This window comes from Sminthopsis crassicaudata, chromosome 2 (assembly GCF_048593235.1).
Source record: "Sminthopsis crassicaudata isolate SCR6 chromosome 2, ASM4859323v1, whole genome shotgun sequence".
NCBI classification, from domain to species: domain Eukaryota; kingdom Metazoa; phylum Chordata; class Mammalia; order Dasyuromorphia; family Dasyuridae; genus Sminthopsis; species Sminthopsis crassicaudata.
In genome coordinates this window covers 326420004-326444810 of record NC_133618.1, presented here as the reverse complement: position 1 = coordinate 326444810, position 24807 = coordinate 326420004, and the positions used below count along the sequence as shown (strand labels likewise).

The 24807-nt window shown below is 32.7% G+C and overlaps 1 protein-coding gene across 2 annotated transcripts in view; it reads right to left on the bottom strand.

Annotated features, from left to right (window-relative positions):
- MNAT1 (MNAT1 component of CDK activating kinase) overlaps positions 1-24807 on the bottom strand; it is a 246654-nt gene that overhangs the window by 60565 nt on the left and 161282 nt on the right. Inside the window, exons 7-8 of one of the 2 annotated variants that reach the window (XM_074290302.1) lie at positions 8499-8620; positions 3636-3779 (exon numbers count right to left, since the gene is read on the bottom strand). In XM_074290302.1, the coding sequence (XP_074146403.1) occupies positions 3704-3779; positions 8499-8620 (198 nt within the window). In that variant the 3' untranslated portion in view covers positions 3636-3703. Of the gene's footprint in view, positions 1-3635; positions 3780-8498; positions 8621-24807 lie in introns of those variants that run through there. The other variant, XM_074290301.1, reaches the window with a different exon arrangement.

The window sequence follows — 24807 nt, the reverse complement described above, 5'->3', positions numbered from 1 at the left end:
GCTAGTTCAACTATTTTAAAAATTAAAATATAAAGGAGCCACAATTTAGCACATAAGCACTAATTTTTTTAATTATAAAAAAGTATGTCCCTAACTTCATAAGTTTCTACACTAAACTATGCAATTATAAAAGGAAAGAGAAATAATTAAAATACTTTTTTTTATGATTTGAACTTTTAGTAAATTAACCTCCAATGATGATCTTGGGATAGGGATTAATGGATAAAAGAGGCTCTTTAGTGCCTATTAAATTTTTTTTTTCTAAAGATACAAATGAAGGTGGCCTAGCTGTATCAGATCTAAAACTGTATTACAAAGCATCAGATATCAAAACCATTTGGTAGTGGCTAAGAAATATAGTAGTCAATCAGTAGAATAGGTTAGATTCATAAGACACAATAGACATCGATTATAATAATTTAGTGTTGATAAACCCAAAGACCCCAGCTTCTGGAATAAGAACTCACTGACAAAAATTGCTAGGAAAATTGGAATTGAGTATGGCAGAAAGTAGGCACAGACCCTTACCTAACACCCTATATCAAGATAAGATTTAGACATAAAAAGGGCTATAATAAGCAAATTAGAAAAACAAAGGATAGTCTACCTCTCAGATCTATGGAGAAGGAAGGAATTTGTAGCCAAAGAAGAATTAGAATACATTATGGAATATAAAATGGATAATTTTGATTATATTAAGTTTAAAAGGTTTTGTACAAACACAACCCATGCAGATAAAAAATTTAATCAAATTTGTAAGAATTCAAGTCATTCTCTAATTAATAAATGGTCCAAAGATATGAATAGACAATTTTCAGATGAAGAAACTGAAACCATTTCCATTCATATGAAAAGGTGCTCTAAATCACTATTGGTCAGAGATATGCAAATTAAGATATGCAGATTGGCTAAGATGATAGGAAAAGATAATGATGAATGTTGGAGGGAATGTGAGAAAACTGGGACACTGATGCATTGTTGGTGGAGTTGTGAAGTGATTCAACTATTCTGAAGAGCAATTTGGAACTCTGTCCAAAGGACTATATAATCATGCATAATCTTTGATCCAGCAGTATCTCTACTAGATCCCAAAGGGATCATAATGTGCAAAAATGTTTGTAGCAGCCCTATTTATAGTGGCAAGAAACTGGAAACTGAGTGGATGCCAATCAGTTGGAGAATGGCTGAAAAAGTTACGGAATATGAATGTTGTAGTATATTATTGTTCTTAAGAAATGATCAATAGAGAGAAACGATCAGATTTCAGGGAAGCCTGGAGAGACTTACATGAACTGATGCTAAGTGCAGTGAGTAGCATCAAGAGAACACTGTACTAGACAATAGCAAAATTATATGATGATGAATTTAACAATGAAGCGATTCAGTCCAGTTCCAATGATTTTGTCATGAAAAGAGCCATCTGCACCCAGAGAGAGGATTGTGGGGACTAAGTGTGAATCACAACATAGTATTTTCTCTCTATTTGCTGTTTGTTTGCATTTTGTTTTTTCTCATTTTTTCCCCTTTTTGATATGATTTTTCTTGTGAAGCATGATAATTCTGGAAATATATATGTGTGTGTGTGTGTGTGTGTGTGTGTGTGTGTGTGTGTGTGTGTGTGTATGAATTGCACATGTTTTAACACATTTTGAATTACTTGCTGTCTAGGGGAGGAGATGGGGGAAAGAGAGGAAAAAAATTGGAAGACAAGGTTTTTGCAAGAGTGAATGTTGAAAATTATTTATGCATATGTTTTGAAAATAAAAAAATAATAAAAAAGAAAATATCACTGGAAAATATTTAGCAAATAAAACAAAATAGAATACAATTTTTTTTTCTGATTCAGATTTCTTTATTTTTTTAAATAACTGCTATTGTTGCCTTTTGACTTCACATCTCTCCACACTGAATCCTTCCCTTTAAAAAAAAATGAAAATTAAAGTAAAGGATCCAAGATGCTGATTACATCTAACTCCATAATCAATATTCTATCCACGTATTTCCCATGAGGAGGGAGGTATTATTAGCTGATATTTGGAATCTAATAAAACTAATCACAAATGGATTTTCTTTTTAATAATCTTTTCATTTATACTATTCTAATCATAAATGTTGTACTATTGGTTCTCATTATTTCCCTCTAAATCATTTCACATGTTTTTTCTGAATTCTTCAGTTATTATGTCTTTTTAAAAATTTTTTCATTAGAGGACCTGGAAATTCACCCCAGCACACTGCATACAATATTTGGTGTTCGCAATGACTTTTCATATTTAACACATTAACAAAAATTTTCCATTTTTACTGATTAAAAAGGTCATATGGTGATATTCAAAGACTAAGAACAAGAAGGAAACTTAAAGATATATTAAGATAACCTTTCATTTTATAAATTAAGAGGACTTCTGAATTCAAACCCAGTGATCTATCCACTAATACCACCTAAAATACCGCCTAATTTTAAGACCAAGGGCTATTGATTTTTCATGACACTAAACATGGAAAAAATGCATAAATCAAAAAATGCATAAATCAAGATAGAAGCAATAAAATAATGCACATAATTATCACAATAAGGAAAGAAGCATTTATTGAAAGAACACCATCAAAAAAAGAAAGTGGACATTGTATGATTACAATGTGAAAGCATGACCTGCAGAAGAAAGAAGAAACTGTATCTTTCCTTGTTTGTTGAATGGAAGAATGATATATTTGAAACACCTCAATTTTGCAGAACTTTCTTATTTTTTCCTTTTTTATTATTTTTTTTAAACCAGGGATGTACTTTAACCATATCCACTTTGAAAACATAATTCTTGATTTTATATAAATCATATAAGGACAAAATAAGGAATAGCCTTGTAGTTCAGGGAAATCCTGGATGATGTACTCCTAGTATTTCAGGTTAGCATTTTCATTGCAATTTACAGAGGTTTTTAAAATTTTTATTAAAGCTTCTTATTTTTCAAATCATATGCATGGACAATTCTTCAACATTGGCCCTTGCAAAAAGTTGTGTTCCAATTTTCCCTCCCTTCCCCCATGACCTCCCCTACATGGCAAGTAGTCCAAAATATGTTAAACATGGTAGAATGTTAAATCTAATGGACGCATACATATTTATACAATTATTGTGCTGCACAGAAAAATCAAATAAAAAAAAAAAAAGCAATATAAAATCCAAGCAAGCAATAACAAAGAGTAAAAATGCTATGTTGTTATGGGTCAGAACTTTGAAACAAGGATTCTTACAAGATATTGTCAGCAGAATTAATGAAACAATAGTTATCTAGTTTAGCATGGTGATTATTAGTTCTCTAAGTTCAGTATGATTGATTTAATCTTACAAGAAATAATGGTTTTCTAGTAATATAATGATTGGTTTATACTCAGTGTAGAACATATAAGCCAGGTCAGAGCCAGATTCACTTTGGGGCCAGAGAAGACAGAGAACTGGAGGCGGGAGCTCAAGCTCTTGCAGCCAAGGAGAGAGATTCATTCCATCTTTGGTCAGATTCCTGGGGGCCTGTCCTCCTGTACTTCCCCCACTGAGACCAAGGCTGGTCTGAAAGGCTCTCAAGAAAGCTAGCTGGGCCCCAGGCAAGGAAACTGGGTTGTAAATGAGATAATAAAGAATTTGGACTTTAATACCTGGCTATTACTCTGCTGAAACAAAGGCTGCTCCAAGACCTCCAAAAAACCATCAAGAACACCATATGTTGTGAACCACATTCAGTTCCCATAGTCTTCTCTCTGGGTGTAGATGGCTCTCTTCATCACTGAACAAATGAAACTGGTTTGAATCATCTCATTGTGGAAGAAAGCCACATCCATCAGAATTGATCATTGTATAATCTTCTTCTTGCCGTGTATAAGGATCTCCGGGTTCTGATTATTTTACTTAGCATCAGTTCATGTAGGTTACTCCAAGGCCTCTCTGAAATTATCCTGCTGGTTATTTTCTACAGAACAATAATATTCCATAACATTCATATACCATAATTTACCCAACCATTCTCCAATTGATGGGCATCCATTTATTTTCCAGTTTCTAGCCACTACAAAGAGGGCTGCCACAAACATCTTTGCACATATAGGTCCCTTTCCCTCCATTAAGATCTCACTGCTGGATCAAAGAGTATGCACAGTTTCATAACTTTTTGAGCATAGTTCCAAATTGCTCTCCAGAATGGTTGGATCTGTTCAGTTTTACTAACAATGTATCAGTGTCCCAGTTTTCCCACATCCCCTGCAGCATTCACCTTATCTTTTTCTGCCATTTTAGCTAATCTGACAGATGTGTAGTGGTATCTCAGAGTGGTCTTAATTTGCATTTCTCTGATCAATAATGATTTAGAGCATTTTTTCATATGACTAGAAATAGTTTCAATTTCTTCATCTGAAAATTGTCTGTTCATATCCTTTGACCATTTATCAATGCAATTTACAGTTTTAAAGAATTCCTAAAGAACTGAGAGGTAATGTGAAAAGCTCAATGTAATACAGCAAAGCATAAATAAAAGGTGGAATTTGGACCCAAGTCTCTCTGCCTGGAAGGTCACTTAACTATAGTCTGCCTCAGTTTCCTCAATTCCTCAATCCTCAAAAGTGGAAAATGTCATCTATCTCTATTGTGAGAATTAAATAAGACAATATTTGTAAAGCACTTTGCACACTGTTTAGAAGCTAGCAAATGCTCAATAATTGCTTATTTCCTTCCTTCGTTCTTTTGTTATCTTTGTATCTGATTTATCTCTGATTTAAAGAGGCACCATCAGAACACCAACCATAACTTTTATTCTAGTAGTCCAATTAATTCATATTTTAAGTATTTAGATTTTATTCCTCTCTATATATAGACATTAAATATTAAAAATAGTACACTACACACACACACACACATATATACATATATACATATATATATATATATATATATATATATATATATATATATATATGTATCCTATCTTTGGGGATAGTGTAGTCTTCCTATTTATCTCTTTTGACCATGTCTTACTTTTACCCTGCCTTATTTGAGATCATGTTTGATCTCTTATTTGTTTTAGTTCACCTGAGGTGGAGTAAGTTCTGTCTAAACCCTATAATGTAAATCATTACATTTCAAGTATATTTCATATAAAGGGTATAAATATATTTAATTTACTAAACTAAAATTTAATTTCTGCTATCCTCTTCCATTTAAGGAAAAAATTCTGCCCTTTATTTTCAAGTTTCTGGTTTTTAATTATAGATTTGCTTCCATCACATCCAATTACAATTTTTTCTCCCTTTCCTCATATCATATCATGTTTATCATAAAAAACAGGCAAAAAAGTCTCCCCCCAGGAAATTTGAACAACATTAATAATTGATCATTGAAATGGTCTGCTCCAACTTCACAGCTAATTCTATCTTCAGCTTGCCCCGAAATTATTTTTCTATGTTCTTTATTTTTAATTTTCTTTTTCTAAGGCACCTACCAAAGGTCAATAAAGGTTTATCTGCTTACATTCATTTCCTTGTCAATTGTATTCTTCCTCTTGAAATCCACTTTGTATTCTTTTCTCTGTTTCCAAGTTAGGTAATGTATTTCTATAACAAATCATTTATGTGTATGTAATTGTGTTTAATATTCCTGTACCCAGTGTAAATAAGCATTATGTTAATGAGATTCTAGTTTCTTCCACTACTTCTTCATGTTTATAATATTCTCATAAACTCCAATTATAGGAAATAATATATTCTTCCCTCTTCTTAATTTTTGTTTTCTCCTCTGTTCTTTCTTCACTTTAAACATGCTAAATGAAACAAAATCATGCGTAAGTCCTATGTTTATCTTTTTTAATTCATTCTGAAGAGATACTTTATCACCTTCTATTAAAACATAAACACTTCTTCAATATTTAACTGCTCAAATTAAACTTAAACTGCTCAAACACACACATTTTTCTAGAGTCCTCTTGTCATAAATATATTTTATTTTTTATCTAGTATAAGCATTTTCATTGAGAAGGGAAGAAAAAAAGGCCTCTATTAAAGATTCTTTTTCTTCCCTTTTAGAATGGTACTTAATCTGAGAGAGTGAGCTATTCTATTTTTTTTATATTTTACCTTTTGTAGTATATTTTAAAATGTTTCTCTCTTGAATTATAAGCATTATAAATATCAAGTGCTACAAAGCCCTGTATATATCCTGTTATATATTGGAACTATTTTCTTCATAAAAAATCTAACCAGCTAAGGAAAGAAGATTCTAGCCTCTCTGGCCTAGCCTTTCCAATGTGCATCCAGCCTTCTAAAACCTGAATTTCTTGTTCTAATAAGACTATTTCATCACATTCCCAGATCACTTCACATAGATAACATGTAAAGCTCAACCAACAGATTTCAAACTTCATATGCTGCCTGATACACTAGAATGTTCCAACTCAAAGTCATCATAATTGTATCATGATAACCTAGCTGGTTTAAAGCATCAATAATTAACATACTCCTAAAACATCACATTTTCTTTTTTTTATTTTTTATTAAAGCTTTTTATTTACAAATCATATGCATGGGTAATTTTTCTAACATTGATCGTTGCATAACCTTTTGTTGCAAAATTTCCCCTCCTTCCTCCCACCTCCTCCCCTAGCTGGCAGATACTCATTAAATATGTTGAAATACATTTTAGATTCAACATATGTATACATATTTATATAGTTATCTTCTTGTTCAAGAAAAATCAGATCAAAAAGGAAGAAAAAGAAAAACTGAGAAAAAAAACAAAAACATACTCTGCATCCCCCTAACACAAACTACCCAATGCTTGTTTCATAGGTAACAAACTTGCTTTCATCTTAGATTATTGTCATTCTTAACACTTTCCACATCTTTAAATTTTGTGGAACAAGATACCTTCCTGAGGACACAGGTTTCTTTTCAAAATATTTTTCAGAAGTGGCTACACTTTCATTCCTACTGCCTGGCTTAATTGCTAAGCATTCAAACTCTACAAACAAAGATCACAACTCTGGGTTGGCCATGTTGTTCAAATGCCGAAATCACATTTTCCTAAAAGACTATTTTACAGAGAATTCGTGCAAGCAAGTGCTTACATGGAGGTCAGATGTGATACAAAGACACTTGCAAGGTCTGTCTGAAAAACTTGGGTATTAATTGTGAGACATGGGAAATACTGGCACAGGGCTGTCCAAAATGGCATGCCTGTACCAAAGAAGATGCTATGCTATATGATCAAAGCAGAAATGCAGTAGCTCAAAAGAAATACAAGATGCACAAATTTAGAGACATCTCCTCTTCAAATATAAACTATTTGTACCTGATCTATGGTGGTGCTTTCTGAGCTTACATTGATCTGATCAGCTAGTCAGAAATACTGTATCTTTACCCCACAATAATAATGTCATTTTGGTCCTCTTCAAGAACAAAGGACAACTATCAGCCAATTGCATCTGTCTGTGCTTTTTTAATGTCTTTCACACCTATTATTGATCCCTTAGATAAACTAATCTCCAAGAACTTAGAGATTCCATGTGTTTCACAAATTGTGCCATATAAAAAGATCAAATATTACTATGATTCAGGATAGTAATATTAGAGATAATAAATGAATCATCTATAATTTGGCTAAGTAATCTTACCTTACTTGGTATATGAATTTTCTCAAGTAAAAGTTAAAATTTAAATGTTACCTACCTTCTTTATAGAAGCCTATTCAGCATATAAGGCAGCATATATTTCTTATTTTCATATAATATTATTTACTTTAAGTATTAAGGAAATAGGATTTCCAAATCAACTTTCTATTTAATAGTTTCTACTGAGAAGCTAGAACCAGCAAAATGACATAGTCCAGTTGGTAATATCTATGGTTGAATTTTGTTTCTTCGTTTTTAAGAAGTATACAGCCAGGCACAAGCTTGTTTCATGGAAAGCAGCATTTCCATCAGTCACAAAAGTGGAGCTCCTTAGTTAATTACTCACTTGAATACATATGGTAATGTTGTTGAGTCACTGATTCATACCTGCATAATACTTTTTGACAAAGTATGTTTCCTGGCTCATTTCTCACAAAAGTTTTTCAAGGCATATAGCAGACATCAAGTACATCTACTCTTTTAATGGCAAAATGCCCAACTTCTATATTTTTCCTGGCTTACTGCTAACTAAATAAAGCTTGAGTTTTTTAAAGAATACTTGTGGAGCTAAAAATGAACAGCTACTTCACTCTAGCTGCCAGTGATGATTTTAATACACATTAATGCAACCCAGAGTCACTCTCAATAAATATGTAAAAGTCACAGAACAAAAAAATTAAGATTTTCCACCCAAAGAGATGGTATAGCATGATTTCTGTCTTGTAAAGCAATGTTATTCCAAATAAATATAATAATTTATAGTTTCAAATAATATCCAGAAAAACAAGAAGTTTTTCTCAGCTTCTCAGAAATTAAAAACAATACTAAGTAAAAGGACTTTGGAATACTTACCCAAGCCTTCCTAGCATCTCCAAGGGAGGAACTTGGGGTCCACATGTCTCTATCTGTAATGGTTGGTATTCATATAGAGCTTCTTCCAGTTTTTGAATAGGAGCTAATGAAATATGCTGGCCCTGTAAAAAAAAAAAAAAAGGAAGGAAGGAAGGAAGGAAGGAAGGAAGGAAGGAAGGAAGGAAGGAAGGAAGGAAGGAAGGAAGGAAGGAAGGAAGGAAGGAAGGAAGGGAGGGAGGGAGGAAGGAAGGAAGGGAGGAAGGAAGGAAGGGAGGAAGGAAGGAAGGAAGGAAAAAAGAAAATGCATGAGCTGTAATGTTAAGTATTTTAAATAAATTGGTAATAGTGTTCTGGATAGAATAACTACATTAAAAATATTAATTATCACAGCTACCTCCTTCCAACAAAACTTCCTTATTAGGACTTAAAAATATAACTAAAATTTTGTTTGTGATAGATAATGGATTTGGGGAAGGGCAGAGCTTTAAATAAAGACAAATTTATACACAAATCATATAATTTTCTCAATGTCAATCGTTAAGTTTCACTAAGTTATCACAGATATTTTGGAACAAAGACTTCCTGAAAGCCCAATAAGGGCTAAAGAATAATATTTTAATACTATACATCTTCCAAAAAAACTCACATTTGGATAGAGGGGAGGTGATATTCTGATGGGTCTTTTATAAGATAGGGACTTTCCTATAATTTCACTAACATAGAGAGCTCCAGATAAAGAAATTCCATTTAAAAAAAAACAAAAAAAAACATAGATCAGCATTTTCTCTGCAAAGTAGTCTTAGGAGAATTTCCTATTAGACCAATGGCATTAAAATAAAATCAAAACAGATCCCTACAGGCCACAAACTGACTTAGAAAACCTCAAAACAAGATTATCTATACTTTATTATATATTCATTTATTTTGTTAAACACTTCCCAATTACATTTTAATCTAATATATTAAGAGCTTTGCAATTAAGTAGGCTAGGAAACTTCTGTCCTAAAGCACTTAAAAGTCTTGACAAAGGTCAAAGAATCAGTGAGCATATGACAGGTGAGATGTGACCTCAATAATTCCTGGCTTCAAGGCCAATTTTTATCTGGCATGCCAAATATTTTTTCTCCCCTGAGGCAATTGGGGTTAAGTGACTTGCCCACACAGCTGGGAAGTATTAAGTGGATGAGGCCAAATTTGAACTCAGGCCTTCCTGACCACTGTGCCACCTAGCTGCCCCAGCATGCCATATTTTTGAGTAATTTACAGTACTAGAATTAATTGTTTGAAGAAAGCATAATCAGAGAAGAAAACATTAAAATTTCACTTCTATGTTCAGCTCTTTTAAAAACATTTTTTTTAATGCATCTGAACTAATTGTTCAAATGTTTAGCTTTCACATCATCCCAGAGATTCTTTTTTTTTTTTTTCCCCTTTTTCTGAGGCTGGGGTTAAGTGACTTGCCCAGGGTCACACAGCTAGGAAGTGTTAAGTGTCTGAGACCAGATTTGAACTCCCGTCCTCCTGAATTCAAGGCTGGGGCTCTATCCACTGTGTCACCTAGCTGCCCCTTTCTCAGAGATTCTGAACCCAAATATATCACTACTTTCTGGCTTAATTGCTAAGCATTCAAACTCTACAAACAAAGATCACAACTCTGGGTTGGCCATGTTGTTCAAATGCCAAAATCCTTGGTTTCCCACTGACCTCTTCCTTATTCTCATCTCTCCCAATCAACACCAACAACATCCCAATCTAAAGCAATTCATGCCTTCCACTGTGTGCTCTGGAATGCTTGCTCCATTGGTAACAAACTTGTTTTCATCTTGGCCATTTCCAAACCTATTTTTCAACAGTGGCAATACTTTCACTCCTACTTCCTGACTCGGTGGTTGAAGTGAGTCAAATACTCCTTGCTTCTCACTGCTGCTTCCAAATTATCCCTTACCATGATCTTTACTACTAATCTTTATCACTACCACCTTTGTGGTTCCTTCAATTCATACTTATCAGACAGCAGAGATTCTGGTGGGTGTTAATCTGTCTACCTCCAAGATACTCTCCTTTATTCCTCAATTAGCTTGAGAATTTTTCTCAATTCACCAAATTCCTATAGTCATACTATGGGAAACAAGGGGGAACATCGACATACCTAAAAATACACTAATAGCCTAATTCCCAGTTTCTCAATTTACTAATTTCTCATAAGTAACTCCCTTACCTCACCATAGATAAACTTTAACTTCCCAAAACCCACATTTGTTCCAATTCCATGTTCAGAACTGACATCCCTTTACCTGATCATGACCAATATTCATTCCACTGCTCCTCCTTCCTTGTAACAACACTCCATACCTGTTCTTCATTCCCAATTGTAACCTCTGACTTTCTACCTCTCAGTTCTGTACCCAGCTATCACCTGGAGGTGCTTCACCATCTCTTGTTCCCCACCTTGACCCCTGGGTGAAACAATTCAACTCTATAGTATACTCTTCTTTCAAATGCCTTCTCTTTATCTGACTGCTAAACTTGCCCTGCCAAGTCTTAGCCTAGAATCACTCCTATCTTATGCTCTTAAACACTGCAGCTAAAAAAAAAAAAAAAAAAAAAAAAAAAATTGGAGAAAATCACAAAACCATGTTGACTGGGTTGACTAGCAACCTATGGTACATAACCTCAACTACACCTATATGGTGCAGAGCAGAGAATGTGGGGCCTGGAGTCAGGAAAACACATTTTCCTAAGTTCAGATCCAGATTCAAACACTTACAAACTGTGTGACTCTAGGCAAGTCACTTAACTCTGCCCAGTTTCCTCACCTAAAAATTAAATTTAAAAAATTTCCTTGAGAGGAAAATCTCAAAAGGGGGTCACAACCAGTCAGACATGACTGAAAAAAATAACAAAAGTGACAACAACAAATGTCAAAGGAACTCTCACTGCTGCAAGGCAATCTTTTATACTTCCCTAACTGACTATTACATTCACTTCAATGGTTTTTCCAAACATTTTCATTCTTTCTTAAAACTCCCACAGCTTCCCAAACATATCCTCTCAAATGAAAGCCTGGCCTCACATTTCACTGAAATAACTAAGACAATTCTCTAAGAACTCCCTCTTCTTCTATCCTCTTCATTTCATACCACTAAGATACCTTCTGCCACTTTATTCTCCTTTCTCATTTTCTCATTAGAAAATGTGTCCCCTATTTCTTGTCTCAATATGCATGTGTGATCTTGTTCCATTCCATCTTTTCTAGTAACTAGCTTCCTCTGTCAACCTCATCTCCACCCTCTTAATTAATTGTAATCTCTTTCTTCCTATAAAGGTCACTGCATATGTCCTCTATCTTCAAAAAATTCTCACTTGGCCTATCCTTTCCTGCTGGCTATCTTCTTATATTTCTTTTCTTTTTTTTGTGGCTAAACATCTTCCAGCTATAATCCATGCTTCTAGTTTCCTCTCACTTTTTCTTAACTTTTTGTAGCCTGGGTTACAATTTTATCAGTCAACTAAAACTACTCTTCTCCAAAGTTTTCAAATGCAAAATCCACTGACTTTTTTTCCCCAGTTCCTACAGAAGCAGCTATTTGGTGCTAAAACTGGAATCTGAAAAACTGAATTAAAATCTGATTTCAGACCCTTCTTAGTTTGTGTGGCCCTAGGCAAATACCTTAGCATCCGTCTACCTAAGTTTCCTCAACTCTAATATGGGGTTAAGACTAACACCCATCTCCAAAAGTTCTTGTGAGGATCAACTGAGATAATATTTGCAAAATACTTGGCTCAATGCCTAGCACAGAATACACATTTAGTGAATGCTTCCTGGAGGAAGATGTTATTCAGATGTTAAACTGATTTGACTAAATGCTCAAAGATTTCTCATTACCTCCAGGATCAAATATAATATCCTCTGGTTTGCCTTTAAAAGCCCTCGATAACCTCCCCCCCTTCATCATTTTCCTTTCTTCTTATACCTCACACCCCCCCCACCATGTATTCTGTGATCAACTAACTCTGGCCTCCTTTTTATTCTTAAAACAAAACACTCCATCCTACTCAGTCTTACACCATTTTCACTGGTTGTCTCTTATCTACAATTCTACCCCTTCTCATTTATGCCTCCCAGCTTCCCCTGCCTTCCTTCAATTTTCAGTTAAAGCTCCATCTTCTGTGAAAACCTTGTCATGATGCCTGGCAATGCTGTGCCTTTCTTCTGTTAATTATCCCCAATTTATCCATACTAGGACCTTTATAAAAATTATCTCTGTCTGTGCATAAGAGTTTGAATGTTCTCTTCCATTAGAGTTTTTGCAATTGTCTTCTTCCTATTTTTGTAATCTCAGAACTTAGAACTGTGCCTGATAAATACTAAGCACTTAATAAATGCTAGCTGATTGATAAACTGATATAGAACTTTTTTCCAAGTATATTTACCAAAGATTTAGTAAGTACTTCACATGTGCAATGCATTTACTATTCTAAGCATTAGGACTCAAGGATATAAATTATAATTTAGTAGACAGACCCATAGAAACATCTAATAATACTATGAAAAGAACAAGAGTAGATACTTATACTAGCAATTAAATTATGACAAATGCATAGATAAAAAATACAAGATGTTATGAGAGTATCAAAGAAAAAGAGATCACTGATAGCTAATGAGTATAAAACAAGGAAATATAGTTTCCTCTTAAAGTGAGAAGTAAGACAGTTTGAATGGGATGATAATAAATGGTTTAGGAGAACCAAAGTTTAGGAGAACCAAAGTTCTGAGTAGCAGCTGTCACTACTAATAACCCAATATGTCAATCAAAATAGTAGGGAAAGCGAATGACCATTAATTAACAATCTATTTTATGGCAGATGCCATACTAGGACCTTTATAAAAATTATCTCTTTGAGCCACACAATGACCCTAGGAAACAAGTACTATTTTGGCAGACAGAAATTAAGTGACTTCCCCACAATCACAGTTAGTAAATATTCCAGAGTGGATTTGAACTCAGATCTTCCTGACTGCAGACCCAGGGTCCTGTCTACCTAGCTGCCTATCAAAGTAAGGGCCTAGCTGAAATCAAATAACTTAAATTAGCAGAGAATCCAAAAGATACATTTGTATGATTTCTTTTATTATTCTTTGACAGGATGTAAGTAGATGTGAAAAAGTTGGGTAAATAAAGGTAACACTGAGATATGCTTATGGGAAAGCATAAGTTGCAATAACACAAAAGAAGAAGAGATTATAAAAAAGAAGACAGCTTAAAAATCAAACTGGCAGAATTAAAGAGCCAGATTTCATAGAGGAGAAAGTAAAGTCAAAGCAGGAGTGAAAGCCACTGCTTTTTCCTTTTTTGTCTATACTCTTTTCCTTCTCCTCTCTTTTGGCTCAGAGGATGAGATGGTTCTCTTTCATATCAACGTTACTTCTTATAATAATGATCTTAATCCCCACTCTACATTTTAGAATGTTTATTTCATCAATAATTCCTCTCTTCTCCCATTTTTATTATCTTGACTCACTCTTCTCCTTTTTTTTGCTACTAATCAATTACTCTTCCCCCATCAAATTAAAAACAAAATACTTTTCTGGATCCTAAAATTCTTACAGCTCTCCTATATCTTCCCTGCCCTATTATACTTTTAGAAAGAATAGTTTACAGCGACTGATGCTACCCATTTGCTTCTCAACTCCTTGGACTCAAAACTTGGAACCTTAATATTCTCTCAAAATTGTTTTCTGAAGAATAAGTTAGATATGTATAATTTCAAAGATTCTGTATCTGGAGGGCAACAAGAACAGAGCCCACCTACAAAAAAGTCTGGGAGGATGCGGGGGTCAGAAACCCTCAACATAGATTTTAGAAACAAAGAACTGCAACAGTGACAAGGCAAGTCCAGGCCCAAGGGTTTGAAAGTCCTCCAACTTTATTGTGAGATGCCATGGAATGAACCCTAGAGATTCAAAACTTTGAACTTCCAGGATCCAGGGGAACCTAAAAAAGCTACAAGGGTTCTTAGAAAGAACCTAGGTTTAATACTAAGAAGAGCTAACCACTTTACTAAAAGGGATAACATTTTATAGAAGTTAACACTGGGATGAAGCCTTAATTCAGGAACTAAGCCTGGAAAGATGGATGAACAGAAGGCATCAATCACTGTAAATTACTGTAGAGGTAGCCCTAAAGTCAGGAGGACCTAAATTCAAATCTGATCTCATATACTTAACACTCCCTGGCTGTGTGATCCTGGGCAAGTCACTTAATTCCAATTGCCTCAGTAAAAAAAGAAAAAAAAAAAAAAAAAAAGAAAAAGAAAAAGAAAAAGAAAAAAGGAATTACTGTAGTATCTAAAAATACTACCCAGAAAGACAAAATATGCTTATAACAACTATAGCAAAAGACTCAAAAGGAAAAAAACAACACATTTTCTACAAGGATGACATGAATAGAGAGAAGATACAAAGCAAGAGATAAAACATGATATAAAAGCTCAAGGAAAAGAATACTAAGTTAACTAAATAGCTCTAAAAGTCAATTGACAACAACCAAGAAATGGATGCTCTGAAAACTAGAATAGAAAAAAACAGAAATTAATAAATTGATGAAATAGAAAAAAGTACAACAAAATCAAAAGATTTTTATAATTTTTATATTATATAATATATATTATATATTTATATTAAATATATTAAATATAAAATGTATATAAATATATTAAATATATATAAAGATATATATAAATATATATAATATATTAAATATATATATTTATATTAAAATATTATATATTTTATAATATAATTTTTATAATAAAATTGAGGTATCTGCTATCAAAAACCAAAAAGGTCAAGGAGAAGTATTTTAACAGATTTCTTTTCTTAAAAAAACCATGTTTTTTGTTTTTGTTTTTGTTTTTAAAGGCCAGGGTACCTTATTTTAAGAAATTATGAATAAACATTGTTTAATTATTTTAGAACAAGAGGGTAAAGTGAAAACTAAATGAACTTACTGATTAGCTCCTAAAAGAAATACCAAAACAAAAAGTCACAGGAATCTTATAGTTAAATCCAGAGCTCTCAAGTCAATGAGAAAAAGTACAAGCAGCCATTAAGAAAGAGTTCAATTCAGAGGCCTGGAGAGACTTATATGGATTGATATTAAGTGAAATGAGCAGAACCAGGAGAATATTGGATATGGCATCAAGAAAATTATGAAGATCAATTCTGATGGACATGATTCTTTTTAACAATAAGATAATTGAGGCCAGTTCCAATGATCTTGTGATGAAGAGAGCCATCTACACCCAGAGAGAGGATTGTGAGAACTGAATGTGGATCACAACATAGCATGTTCACTTTTTTTGTGAAGCTATTTACTTGCATTTTTTCTTTCTCATTTTTTTCCTTTTTGATCTGATTTTTTTTTTGTGCAGCAAGATTATTGTATAAATATGTACACACACACACACACACAGACACACACATATATATATATATATATATATATACACACACATATACATAAAGGATTTAACATATTTTAACATGTTTAACATATATTGAATTATTTGCCATCTAAGATAGGTAGTGAGGGGAAGGGGAAGGAAATTTGGAACACAAGGTTTTATAAGGGTCACTGTTGAAAAATTATCCATGCATATGTTTTGAAAGTAAAAAGCTTTAATTAAAAGAGAGACAAAAAGAGACAGAGAGAGAGTATATGTGTGTGTTCAAGTATAAAGATTGCAAAAAATCCAGCAGCTTTATAAATGTGATCTTGGAATACAATATTCCAAAAGTCATAAGCCAAAAGGTTCAGACCCTGCAAAGCTAAGTTACTTTGGGAGGAAGGGGCTAAAGGGAACAAAAACAGATCTCTCCAAGCATTTCTGAGATAGGTAGGATTTATGAAATGCAAACACAAAAGTATAAAGAAATCTAGAAAGTTAAGTACATCTGAGTAAATGAAAGGTATTGCATGATAATGAAGCACTAACACTGATTTAAAAAAAAAATTAACTGCCCCTTCAGTACCTTAAGGTCTTTAAAAAATATTGGAGAAGGTAAATAAAAACAGAGGATGCAGAGATTCTATTCTGAGGCTTTTAAGAAGTGAAAGAAAAGAAAGGATAAGGAGGATATATCAGTGTAAAAAGAAGAAAGAATAGGTAGAATTTATAATTTTTGATAATTGGCCTTCAATCGTGAAGGGGAATTGGAAGGATAAGGAATGGAATAGGGAAAAGAAGATATCAAATTAACTTCAGTCTTAACTGAATAAAAAAAAAACAAAACTATGTGTGTGTGTGTGTGTGTGTGTGTGTGTGTGTGTGTGTGTGTGTGTGTGTGTGTGTGTGTGTGAGAGAGAGAGAGAGAGAGAGAGAGAGAGAGAGAGAGAGAGAGAGAGAGAGAGAGAGAGAGAGAGAGAGAGAGAGAGGAATCAATAGAGAAGATAATACCAGGGAAGAAATATTCTCAAGGAAAACAAAACTCTTGATCTTGAAGGGGGGAATTAAAAGAAAAAAGCAAAGAATAAGAACTAAGAAGGTGTGTGTCAGTTTGGGGATGCTGAATAAACTCTGGTATGTTAATAAAAGATAATATTGTACCATAATAAATAACAAGAGAGACTATTCTAGAGAATTCTGGGAAATATCAATAATGCTAAGAAAACTGAGTTGAAGAAGGTGAACAATTTATATACTATCAACTCTTATAGCAATAATCTCACATCTCCAAAGGACCTATGATGAAAAATGTTAGCCACCTCATATTAAAAAAATGACAGATTAAATTTATGTATGTGTGTGTATTTGTATGCATCCATTATGTGAATTTGTTTTGCATTGCAATACTTATTTGCTATAAAAACTTTTTTCCCCATTTTTTTTTCATTGGATAAGAGAGATTAGTAAGGAGATAGGGTAATAATGACCATCCACACCCACCACCCTTACCCCTGAAGAAGGGAAGTGGAGAAATAAAAGAAGAAACATTTTTCTGAATGAAGAAGATACAACAAGATAACTTGTTTTGTGTCCTATTTTATAAATTTTTTTTTAAATTGTAGATTTTTTTTTGTGATTAAGTTGTAAGAATTAAAAAAAAAAAAATATTAAAAAAAAAAAAAACTTCTCCTAAGTCTTTAATGCTAAATCCTAAAACTTTTCTCAGTCATTATCCCTTGGCTTCAGAAACAGCAATCTTTCCTGATTCTCTTTTTATAAATAATTGTTTATATCTAATGACGTCTCATTAACTCCTTAAATTCTCCCTAATGAAAGTCTCTTTCTCTTCCATGTCTTTAGCTCTATAATGAAGACTCCCAAATCTATATTTCTAACCCTGATCTCTCTTTTGAACTCCAGAACCACTTTTTTAAAAATGACTGGAATTTTAATTTTTTAAAATATTTTATCTTTAAACCTCTGTCATTTCCACATTCCTTCTCCAGTTGCCCAAACAGTCCCCTCTTTTTAAGCCAACAGCTAAGCCAACACATTGATCTTCTCTAATGGCATGTTCTTTGTTTCCTACTTGTAATTTAATACTTCTTTACTAGAGAACAGAGATATGTTGCAACATCAATCCTCTAAAGACCAGATTGATCAATGTATTGACTTGGAATTCTGATGTCTTTTAGTGTTCATTTCCTTTGCCTCACTCTAGTCATTATGTACAATGTCCTCTTATAGACTCTCACCTCCATCAATATATGTGACACACAAATTCAGTGTAGCTAAAATTTAACTTATAATCTTCTATCCTATAAATAATCCAGCTTGTTGATCTTTTAATTGTGGCACCACTATTCAAAGAGAAACTAAATTCAAACCAATGTGTGATCATTGACTCTTACTGGTCCCTTACCTATCATATGAGATAAGTTGCCAGGTTTCACTGATCTCATCTTCCTCTAATACCAGCAGCTGCAGTAGTAATTACTTGCATTATTAGAACACTTTAAGGTTTAAAGCAAAATTAACAAATATTTTGTCATCTGATTCCCAACAGTCCAGTATCTGATATATTTGAAAATATAAACTTGAAAATACAAATTTGAAAATATATGAGGAAGACCTTCCTATTTAATAAACTGCTAAGGAAAACTAAAAAACAAAGTTAGAAATTGTTATGCCATCTTATACCATATACTATAATACATATTTATGACCTGTTAAAGCTGATAAACTATGCTTTAAAAAATTAAAAGAGAATGAGACCAAATATCTTTGTCAGCTATAACTAATGAGTTCTTAACCAAAATAGATCATTTCAATTCCATGAAACTGAAGAACTTTTGCAGAAACAAAATCAATGCATCAAATAGCTCTGATAAAACTCTAATATACAAAATGAAAAAAGAATAAACATAAATATATTAGGTCAAAAACTATCATTAGGTAATTGTATAAAGATTAAAAGCTATTGTCAAAAGAATTGCAAGTTATTACTATTAACAACCAAATGAAAGATTGATCTACATCAGTGGTCCTCAAACTTTTTAAATAGGGGGCCAGTTCACTGTCCCTCAGACTGTTGCAGGTCCAGACTATAGTAAAAACAAAAACTCACACTGTCTCCGCCCCTCAGCCCATTTGCCATAACTGGTGGGCCGCATAAACGTCTTCAGCAGGCCTCATCTGGCCCGGGCAAGTAGTTTGAGAACCCCTGCCTACATCATTAATAATATTAGAAATTCAACTTAAAAATAACTCTAGGGTTGTCACTTTCCACTCAGCAAAACTGCAAAGATAACAAAGGACAGAAGTAGTGAAAAACACATTAAAGTGTGAATTGGTCCAATCATTTTTAAAAGCAATTTAGAATTATGCTATAAAGGAAAAATAGCCTTACCCTTTGACACAAATATTCAAAGATATCAAAGAGATTAACAGAAATTTTTTTTTTAATTCTACATGGCAGCACTTCTTACTAAAGAAATGAAAACATGACATTGATTGAGAAATAGCTAAATAAAATGCAGCACATGAAAATAATGAAATTTATAACAAATGTTACAAAATACACTATAAAAACACTTCTGAGAAGCATGGAAATATGTACCTGAATTGATGCAGAATGAAACTATGCAGGCAGAAAACTATGCAATGATAATATATAGGAAAAGAACAGTAACAACAACAAAAAAGAAAATTAAACTCCTGTACAGAAGTTAAGGGGCATGGGACTTTCCTTCACTTTTTTCCCAGATTTTTCCTAACACAGTAACCATTAAATAACCCATGTAATGCAGGGTTCAGCAGAGGCAATACTGAAAAGGTTGGGGGGGGAGGTCAGAAGCAACCATGACAAAGAACCCACCATAACTGTTCCCCAATAAAGCAGGCTCTCACTGGGCTATGAATACAACAGCAGTGACCATCATCCCATTTACCCACAAATTAACTTTTTTTTTCCAATTTTTTTTCAATTCTTTTATCACTCACTTGAGAGGTTACTTTGAACTTTCTGGAGCATATTCACAAATATTTCTACAAAAACTCTCCTCTGGTTTGTGAATACAATCCTATGCTTATTGTACCTCTCTTTTTATTTTTTTTTCCTCTAAAGCACATAACCACAGATGTTTGACGTTGCTAATATGGAGGGAAAATGAGATTACTAATAAAATCATGAGAATCCTTCAAGTCAAGAAAATAGAACTAGGGAAATGTTGAGGATTGACTTATCTCATTTTACCTTAGAGGCAATAGTGAACCAGCAAAATTTTGTTATAAGAGGAAAACTAGGTCTAATTTAAGGAAAGTCATTTTGGTAGATTTATACACGTAAAAGGGAAAAACTAGAAGGAAGGAACCTAAATGCAAACAATTACAATAGTCCAGGCAAAAGGTTTAAAAGGAGATAGATATGTATGTTATGGAAGTAGAACTGATAAGACTCAGCAAGTAACATTTTGAATCTGTGTTACTAGAAGAAGATTGGATCCCTACTAAGAGAGATAGTACTGAATTGTAATCAAAGAGAAGTTTATATTTAAAACACAATTAATTAATGATAATAAAAACTACAAATACTAAGATTTCCAATTCATTTTTTCCCCCAGACTTGCCAAATATGGAGAAACATCAAAGAGGAAATTCCCTTTCCCAGTGCAAATTGACAACTGTTCTACAATTTCTAAAAAGACTCTAGCACACACACAGGCAGAATGTGTCCAAGGCAAGGTTTGAATCTAGGCTTTCCTTAGTCAGAAGTCAATTCTCTATCCATTAAGCATTTTTTCCTCTCTTTTATTTCCTAAGATTGAAAATTAGAGGAAACTAGATTATTCTAAAGCAAAAAAGGACAGCATTGTGCCCATATTTAGAATGATTTATCATAACCAAACTATTTCTACCTAGTACAAGATGATACAGAATGCTTTGTTGATTTGATTAAAAAGATTCTTTACAGAAAATACTCCAATATGACCTCAGATCCACTTAATTATTTTCTATGATAAAAATATTGATCTATTGTGATATCAGGGTTAAAGGAAATTACCTGTCCTTTTGATTTACAAGAAGACAGAACCCTTTGACTCTTAGAGCTCCCTCTACCTCCAATATTTTCCCTTTTCCCCTTTCCCAAGAAAAAATTTCTAAACTCTAAAATTATCCACCAAAAGGACACAAAAACCAAAACCAAGAGTAGAAAGAGAGGAGGTTAGTGGGGGCATGAGTATAGGGAAATGAGTATGTGTGTATGTCTGTGTGTGTGTGTTTGTGTGTGAGAAATGTCCTAAATTCACCTACCCTCTCCTCTCTAAGCCTACATTAAGAATGTCTTTTTCCTACTTCCTCTTTAGACCTTCTACTTAAATAACATGAATTGGAAAAATACATTTAAATATATTTTTAAAAATCTACAATATAGCATTTCACTAAAGTAGGGGCTTAGAAAGATATACTACCTAAAAACATAAATCTCTATATTATATGAACAACCATAAATATGGAAATCCAGATTTATTAAATAATAAATAATAAATAAATAAATAAAAAGATTATTAACACCATTTAAAATAGTTTAATTTATAACTTTTCAGAAACATTTATTGCATTAAATAAGGGCTGCTAGTACCATACATATATATTGTGTATATGTGTGTAGATAGATAGATAAATAGATAGATAGACAGACAGACAGACAGACAGACAGACAGACATATCTCTCCTGAGGCAATTGGAATTAATTGACTTGCCTAGGGTCACACTACTAGGAAGTGTTAAATGTCTGAGATCACATTTGAACTCAGGTCCTCCAGACTTCAAGGCTGGTGCTCTAATTATTTCTTTATCTTTAAAGAAACTATCAGTTCCAGTCTTTTCATGCCAAATAAAAATACATCTAGACAGAGGCAGTATAGTACAATGGAAAGTTTGCTGAACTTGAAGTCAGAGGACCTGGTGTCAATAGACACTAAATTTCTCAACCTCTCTGAAATTCAGTTTCCTCATTTGCATAATGACTTCTACAATAGCTCTAAATTTACAATTTATCTCTTTCTAATGCAATATGGAAATATAAAGTTTAACTCTGAGTCAAACTATACTAGAAAAAATTTATAATGTGAAATAAGACTATTTAAATCACACAATACTCTATCAATGAAAAAATTATAGTTCTATAACACATTAGAATATCTATACTATACTACAGCAAATCATATTAATTATATTTTATCTGTTTTTAATAATATATCATTTTTTTAAAAGGAGGATTAAAAATGAAATAAAAGTCCTCAAAGAGTCAAAGCATAATCCTTTGGAAATTAATATTTAATAATATAATTATATCTAAGAGCTTCTACAAATAAATAAAATGTATAAGCTATACTTTGGTAAGCAATTTAAGTGTTGTTGTTTAATTAGGTCTGTTATATAAAAAAATCCTGGTTTTATTCTGTCCTTACCAAAGCTGAATTCTAATTTATCCCAGTTTCCCTATGTGCAAAATAAAATTATTAAATCAATGCTGTCAAAAGGAAGTTATATACTCAAAAGCAATTGTGAGATCTTTGGAAAGTCTCTATACTATAGAAATCTAATTTAATATTATTTAAACTACTGATGATTTCAGAACATGGAGGCCCTTAAAAAGGGGAGGGAAGAATGCTTTCTCTTAATTTCATCTTCAAACCCTATTCCCATTTATCAAACACAAGTAGTTGAGTCCCTTAACTATTCCTCTTTCTATTATGATGATATATTTCCTAACTTCACTGTTTGGAAAATCTTGAACTGTGCTGATGTTTAACTGATGCTAAAACAACATACAGTAAGAATCCAAATTTGGAAATAGCAATTAGTAAGTCACTAAAAGTGAAATTCCTTAAAACTTATATGGTACAAGGTACAAAAAAAAAAACCATTCAGATTAATTAATATCAAAAAAAAGGGAAAAGGGAAGTCTTCTGAAATATTTTTATATCCTTTTATCTCCATTACTTTTCAAGTTGCCTCTGATTATGAAATCTTCAATAGGGTTGTCTCTTCAGAAATGTTTTTAAGTTGTTTTCATTCAACTATGATGTCTGTGACCTCCACAATGACCTTTACAAAAGCAGTTGTGCATTTTACTGCTAGTACAAATCCTCACAGACAAGTCAAACCTGTTCTTTTTGGCACTGAGCCCTTTAGTTGAATACATTGCTGAGATTTATTATGGAAGGGGAACTAAGGGGCATGATTGCTCAACATTCATTCTATACATATAGCTAAGTTTAATCTTTTACAACCTTTGAAAGGTTTTAAATAAACAGATCTTTCCTTAATTATACAAGGAGGTTCTTATTTGTCACCAATTTTATGGCATATTGAGGCTAATTTTGCATTTAGAACGGAAGAAAGGTATACTAAGTCTACAGAGATCATTTTTATGTTAATAAATTAAATAAACTGACAATTTTCTTAAGAAGATAGTTTCAGTAAATCTTATAATTCTTTAAGACTGAAGTCATTTCACTTACAATGTTAGCAACCATCATTTTAGCAAGTCAATTAAATGAGGAATCTAAGGAAAGCACTTATCTTCAAAAATAAAATAAAATTTAAGAAAGCTAACAAATGTATTAATAACAAAAGAATTTTTGAATTGAAGTGTAAAAAAAATGTGAACCTTAATTTCTTTCCATACTTTGTCACACATGTTTTCAAAATACTTCCAATTTCAAAAAGCTTCTAAATTATTCCATGGAATAAGTTAAAATTAACGCAAGGTTGTATCATAGATTATACAATACCCTGAGGGAAGCTGAATGTCTTAAAGTCTAAGAATCATCTCCAAAAAACAGAAATTATTATACCATTTAAATTAATTCTTTAAGATTTGTTCAGTGATCTTTACTTAAAAACTTAATGAAGTCATGAGTTTTCCTAACATGAAAGACAAACTATCTTCTTTATCAAATCAAGGAAAAACATAAAAAAAAAAAAACTTTTAAGTTAGAATTTTTTTTAAGCTTTTAATAATTCTGATGTACTTCTTTAGCAATGATTGTCTGGGACAGAAAAAAACATATGGGTTATTTTCATAATAAAGAAAAATAACATTTCTTTTTATACAATATGGCAATACTTTTAAAAGAGAAAATCAGAAAATTTTTTCTTGTCAATACAAAAGGATGAACTAAGTAAGGGTGGAAAAAATATTCTACAGCACTGGGTCTCTCTACCCTTCTCAATGGACCACCTTGTCTCTATGACCCTCAGTAAGTCTCATTTGATGGCCTCCTCTTCATTGGAAACTGTCCATTCTTGGTACAATTAATGCTCAATTAATCAACTAATATACATTCATTAAATGATTACTATGTATTTGCCAGCACTGAGCTCAGGGCTGGTAATAAAATGATAAATGAAAAAGTCCCAGGAATCAAGCAGATCACATTCTCTGAAATGATTGTCCAAGACACAAATCCAGTTATAGGCTGGATCTCACTATCTGCTCCCTCTATTGATCAGCAACTAGGACCAAAGGAGAGAAAACTGAGATCAACATAAGACAGAACCAAATAATCATTAGAACTATCTGCAAGTGAGCCAATTCAAAGGGTACTGGATATTTGGTGAACTAAACTAAACTGAATTAAGCTCCCTATCCCTAGAAGTCTTCATGTCAAAGATAAAATTTCATTGTGGGAGATACAACGAATTCCTACTTCAATTAAGGAATGAAGCAGAGAAGTACTGAGATCCTTGCAGTTCTTAGATACTGTGATTTTTTTTTTTACATTTCTCTTCTTAAATTCTTCTTAAGTTAAGAAACAATATACTAACTTGTAGAACTACTGACTGTATT